General features: G+C 42.3%; 1 protein-coding gene across 1 annotated transcript; it reads right to left on the reverse strand.

Moving 5' to 3' along the window:
• Positions 1–342: 342 nt before the first annotated feature.
• LOC306749412 (angiopoietin-related protein 3-like) lies at positions 343–4,927 on the reverse strand (the record flags this gene model as incomplete). The annotated part of the gene is made up of 7 exons (XM_079232705.1): positions 343–563; positions 678–950; positions 1,129–1,224; positions 1,659–1,772; positions 2,135–2,249; positions 3,943–4,053; positions 4,421–4,927. 7 exons carry the CDS (start codon positions 4,925–4,927, stop codon positions 343–345), a joined length of 1,437 nt encoding a protein of 478 aa, XP_079088831.1.
• Between the last annotated feature and the right edge of the window lie 1,423 nt (positions 4,928–6,350).

The following is a 6,350-nucleotide window of genomic DNA, read 5'->3' on the forward strand; positions in this document are numbered from 1 at the left end:
ACCGTTGGTCTCTGAGATACAGTGAGTGAAGATACATTGTATGCTAACTGCTAACTGTATTTCAGTATTTTTCAGATTTCCCAATACAAGTATTCTATTACATTCAAGACAATCATGGTTCAGGTAATGCATTATTTTTGACTTTCTCACAGCACTCAGAATTGTAAAGCTTGTTTAGTGTCCTCTGTGGCCAAATCTACTGGAAGTTGACACTCGGAAGAAACATCTTCGTCTCTGCCCAAGCCGTCTTAAGCCATGGACGTCCACATGAAGCATTCCCACGACTCTCCGGAAGAGGCCACTGTTAAATGCAGTATTTTCACAGAGAATGCTGGTGCTGGATCACAGAAAGACACCGGTTTCATAGGAGGCTGAAGAGGAGGGGGTGGCATTGGAGGAAGCCACGGGGTGTACAGAGATCTGGGTAAGCTTGAGGGAGTAAGACGCCTTTTGGACCGACTTCCACTGAATCCCTCTCCTACGATCTGAACGCCCCTTAGGTCTCATGTAGAAATATCTCCCATTCAGGTTGGTGTCTCCGCAGGCGTTGAACCACCATCCACCTGGAAGATGACAGAAATGACATGTTGTGCAGCTGATACTGGATGAGAAGTATTCATTAATCCCCCTGTTTGCATCACATGAGGATAAACATCCTACATGTGTACCTGCTGTACCTGTGTAGTTGTGAGCACAGTTGGATTCCTGGTGGTTGTCATTGTCCCTGTCCTTGGTGGAGAACATCATGCCTGTGTGGTTGCTCAGGGGGTCCGGTAAATCTCCAAACAGATGCATGAGATGAATGGTGTAGTTGCTCTCAGGACCATTAAGGTTAAATCTGTATTCAATAAAGCGCTTGTTCTGTTTCCAGTCTTCCAGCTGGATGTGAAGGACAGAGTTGCCCTGAGTGGCTAGATGGTGGATGTTCCTGAGACCCAGCCAAAACTCCCCTATGAGAGAAACATCATTGAGCCGTCTAAGCTGCCATGATTTATCAAGCACCTTTGAGAAGTGATGCTGTTATTATATTTCATACAATTTAAATTGTTATAATCATGATATACGCGATATAAGTAATTTAGAATTTGGCACTTGACAAAACAACACAAGAACAAACTTGTCTCTCACCATGAAAATCTCCAAACCCATTTTCATACTTCTCCCAGTTTTGATTAAAATTCACTGACCCATCAATCCTTCGCTGGATGACTGTTGCTCCATGATCTAAAACAATAGAAATAGAAAAAAATTAATGATTTAATTTAAATTCATAATTCTCCAAATGTACATTAAGTAGTTTAATGCTGATATGTTCAAAAAAATGTAAGCATCGCAATGTAATGTATTTACATTATGTAATTACTTCTTCTTTGTTAGTTTTCATTGTTAGTGGCGATGTCCGTACTCCCTGCACTGTATTCAAATTGACTTTAAATATATTTGGAATTTGCAAAAAAAGTATTGCAGCGAAAGATCTGTAAAGCAGATCTGCTACAGATCTGTAGCAGATCTGTAGCAGATCTGTGGCAGATCTGTGGCTGCTTTACATTAAGGATTGAAACTTAATAAGGGTAAACAACGATTTGATCTTTAAGGAAGAAAAAAAACTTTCGTCCTGTGCTGTGATAAAGCTAAATGTTTGTGTGACAGTACAGTACCTTTGCTCATGTCACAAAAAGCCATGAAGGGCTCTGTTCTGGTGGGTCTGATGGCATAGACACCACTGACTCGCTCTCCTCTGTTGAATAGGTCACTGCAGTCTGATGGCAAATCTTTTTAAAAAATGGACAAAGACATGATGTTAAATTTGAAACTGCCCTGAATAAAGATCAGCTTCATTGTGGTAATCAGCAGCAGAGAAATGGAAGTGCACTGGTGACTGCATGGTCACACAGACAACTGTTCATATCAGCAGCATTGGCAGCAAAAATGTGTGCAGGATAATGTATTGCTCAGTAAATCCAGAAACTGTGAATGTGCAGACAGGTAAAAAACTGTAGGAAGCGGAACATTGCTGTAACTTGTCGGGACTCATTTGTAAGTAATAAGCACTTACACAGTAATATTGACACAAATAAAAAAAATATCCTAACATCACTCTCAACAGTTCCTCATGCTTTATTATCAATCTTACTCGTCATGCTGGTGGTGCTGGTAGAGGTCAGATAAGGGGTGAGTGTTGGTGCCTCACTGTTGAAGATGTCAGGCATCCTCTCAATGGTCTCTTGTGTCAATGTGTTGACTGTAAGCTAGGAAAAATAGTTAGAGAAAGACTTCATCTAGCTGACATAATCCTTAGACTGACCACCAGAAATACTGTGGTTTAAATAGCAATTCCACACAAAAGAAACTTTGGGTTATCAATCTGCACAAGTTGAACATGTTTTTGAATTGAACAATATACATTTTGTGCTTTAAAGACCAATGAAAATGTGAATGTACTAAAACACTGAGACACTGGCCACGATTATTAAAAATATGGACAGCTCTGTCATTATGTCTGCACCCTCTTCCAAAGATTTAAAGTCTAAATTACATAGTACAGTATCATGACTCCAGTTTCCTTCTACCAGCACATTCAGAGCAATGTCCTCATGATGACAGCTGGAAAAATAATCACAGTAATGCATACTTTTGTACAGCAACAAACGGAAAAGCTCTGTGAGTGGAAATGCCCATGAAACACCCTCTGCTCCTAACATTTTTAAATAATATATTTAATTTATTAGGGCTGCACCTCACAGCAAGAGGGACCAGGGTTCGATCCCCGATCGGGCGGTTCCTCTGTGTGGAGTTTGCATGTTCTCCCTGTGGCAATGTGGGTTCTCTCTGGGTTCTTCGACTTCCTCCCACAGTCCAAAGACATGCAGCTCAGGTTAATGTAGACTCTAAATTGCCCGTACGTGCGAATGTGCATGTGAATGTGGTTGTCTGTCTCTAAACATGCCCTGTGATAAACTAGTGACCTCTCCAGGTGAACCCTGCCTTCGCCCAATGTCAGCTGGCTTGGCTCCAGCGCCCCTGCGACCCTAAATAGGATAAGCGGTTTGGATAATGGAATGGAATGGAATAACAAAATGGTGAATATATTACACTCACTCTATTTCATGAGTAAAACAGCTGTTACAGCCACTGAATGAGTGAACTGGGAAACCGGTATCACCCAACTAAGCACCACACACAACTAACTCTTATATATGCCCACTCTCGCGAGTATAGGCGCACAGAGCAACTGTCATAGTATCTAAAGCAAGATAGTGCACACAGGGCTCCCGGGAGGGAACGTGCGGGGGGGTGGGAGGGGAAACAAACATAGGACTTAGGTCCAGGACACCACTGTTTGTGTTCTGTGCGAAACCAAAAGTAAACGTTGAAATTGAATTTAACATCAACCACGCTCTTTACTTAAACCTCACTAAATGGTTTTGTTGCCCAAACCTAAGTTCTTGTGAGGATGGAAGTTCATTGACAAAACCAACGCTAGAGGGGTATGCAGAGCGTCACAGTTTGAAGCTAAGGGCCACTGACCAAGCATATTTGATGAGTTTGGAAAGAGAATGTGTTGACTGGGAGCAGGCACCAGATCTGTGGCTGCTAATGAATCTAAGCACCGCAATATCTATGCAGATTTCCACTATTCTATTCCATGAAAATATGAATCAGATCAGATGATGCTACATCCTGATTTGCATGACAGCACGTGCCTCTCTGTCGGACTAATCAGGTACATGACACCTGAGATGCGTTGCCAGCGTGCTGGAAACATTTCTAACAGAGAGCTTCTTAAGGGTGCAACTTAAAATATGAATGCGATGCAACTATTGGATTGCAACAATAAAACAAAACAAAAATCTGCTACTTACCCGGAACAAAAAGAAAAAGTACACAAACTATCCCCTTCTTTGACCCCCACTGCCACCAAAACATTTTCCTAACATGTACCTTTTCTTCCAGAATATTGATCTTGACCCTCTGGTGGTTGAGCTGGTCACTCTGCTCTCTCACGGCATTGAGCAGCTCTGTAATACTCCGCTCCTGGCTGTGGATCACTTCCTGACCAGGGACCATGAAAGAATCATGGGAACTGTTAAGGAATGCTGTTATTTAATTGATAATGTCACAGACAATACTTGGAGTCTGTATTTTAGCAGACTTAGATTGGGAGAACAATTGCATAACACATCATAGTTAAGGATAAGCTTATCCTGGCACCTGTTAAAATATTTTCTCCCCGATATTTCCAGAAGACATGTAGGAGATGTGCGTTGGCTTCCAAAAAATATTTATAATAATAAAATCAAATTCCTGCTTGTGCAGGAAAGAATAGGCTGCCCAAAGAAAGCTGCCAGCTCACCCCGAAGGAGTTCACGTTTTTAGGCATTTCCACATCAGCAACAGGTTTTTACAACAGGTGACTCACCCTGAGGCCACTGATCTCTGCCACTTGTTCGCTCGTCACCAGGCCGTGTGACATGCCGCTCAGCTTCACCTCCAGCCCTTCCACCTTGTTCTGCAGCCGACCCTTTTCCTGCAAGATGCTGTCCACTTTGGAGTTGATCTCAACAGACAGGCCTTTGATCTCTTCGTTGTTGGCCTTCAGTACCACGGTTGTTTTCTTTAGCTCCTCTTCTTCCTCTTTAATTTCACTGGCGAGCACTGAGAGCTGGTAAAACGAGTGGTCAAAGATGTTTAGCTTATGGATGATGTCGTTTATCTGTCCCTTTGTCTTCTGCACAAACTCCCGCAGGCTCTGGCCCAGCTGCAGGAGGCCATTTGCCAGAAGACGCACATCATCGAGAGCAGCAAAGCGGGAACGGGTTTCAATTGGGGCTTCGGGCTGGAGGACCGGCTGCTCCTCTTTGCCACACAGGGCAGGGACACAAGCAGCAGCCACGACCAACAATAAGGGAATTAGTGTGATTCTCATGTTGTTGTCGTGCTGCTTCTCCAGCTGTGTGTCGGTGATGTTATGGGAACCCTCCAGAGTGACTGCTGAGGAATCTGGGCTTTATATACACTGTCTTAAATCAGGTCAATGATTAACGTGCTCATCTGATCAATATCAGCATGGATAATGTCGTATCCTCGAGTGGACTGTTGAAAGCACAGCTCTATTCAAATTGCAGTGATTAGTTTTAAGATCATCATCCGTTGGAATGTTTAGATAATAGTCAAACTTGATCAACTGAAAAAAAGAAATTGAGGTTGAATTTACATACATTTTCATCTGCTTGCCACTGCATTCATTTGCTGCACTCATCTCAGTCAGGAGAAAGTGACATTCAGGAGGGTTTTTAACTGACCTGTAGTTACTTGTGCTGAGGTCACGGCTGGTCTCTGTTATTGCTGCGTTGCTGGTTTATTTTTGATTTGGTTTGGTTACTTTATTAGTACCCATAGGTTGACTTGGTTTGCAGTAATTAACAGTAGGAAATTATTTGGTTTACATATGTATTGAATTGAGAAATATGGTTTTGGAATGTTTAGTTTCATTTATTTATCTGGCAGTAAGTGCACTGCAGGGGCTGTGCAAGTATGTATGTAATGGCACATGTGAACAAACAGATGAAATAAAGCAACATTAATTGTTTGCAATTAAATCTAAAGACAAAAATGCTTCCTGATTCAACATGTGGCATATTAATGTGATAATAATAGCTGTACCTCCCTTCAGTGAAACCTGCATCGAGGTTGCAACTTTAATTTCAGTCTACACACACAAACACAGACACAGTGCAATAAATCAAGTGTTGGAATTTTGGTGCACGCTCCCTTGCTAAAAGTGGGAGTATGAGGCGAGACATAACCACCAATCTACACAGGGTTGTAGAACTAATGTTCTACTCTGTTAAATGTTAACTACCAATATGAGCGCAGGATTGCATCAGCCCCCACAGTGTGTACACAGTAAACACAGTAGACAACCCTGACTTCAGCACGGGGCCCTGCTCTCTTGATTGTAACATGTATGGGTGGACAGTGGCACACATTTATGAAACTTCAAATACAGAAGCTGCACGATCAAGGGGACACGTGGGGTGCAAGCGTGCATCTGTGAAAGGGAGTGGACCAGTGATCTGAGATGTAACATTAACATTATGATTGTGTAGTGCTTGTATATTTCAGTATATCAGGAATAAGTCATCATTCACACCAATCTCACGCCGAGGGCACAGCCTTCGTGAGCAATTTAGGGGACCTGACCTGATCTACCGTATGAGCCACAGTGTCAACACATATGTCAACTTTTTAATTTAACCCCTTAACTTAATTAACTATATGTATATTTGTTTTGCTGTACTGTTTCAGCATCTCTGCATCCTTCACATGAACTTGGTCTTCGTTCGGTC

The sequence above is a fragment of the Taurulus bubalis genome, assembly GCF_910589615.1.
Source record: "Taurulus bubalis genome assembly, chromosome: 1".
NCBI lineage: Eukaryota > Metazoa > Chordata > Actinopteri > Perciformes > Cottidae > Taurulus > Taurulus bubalis.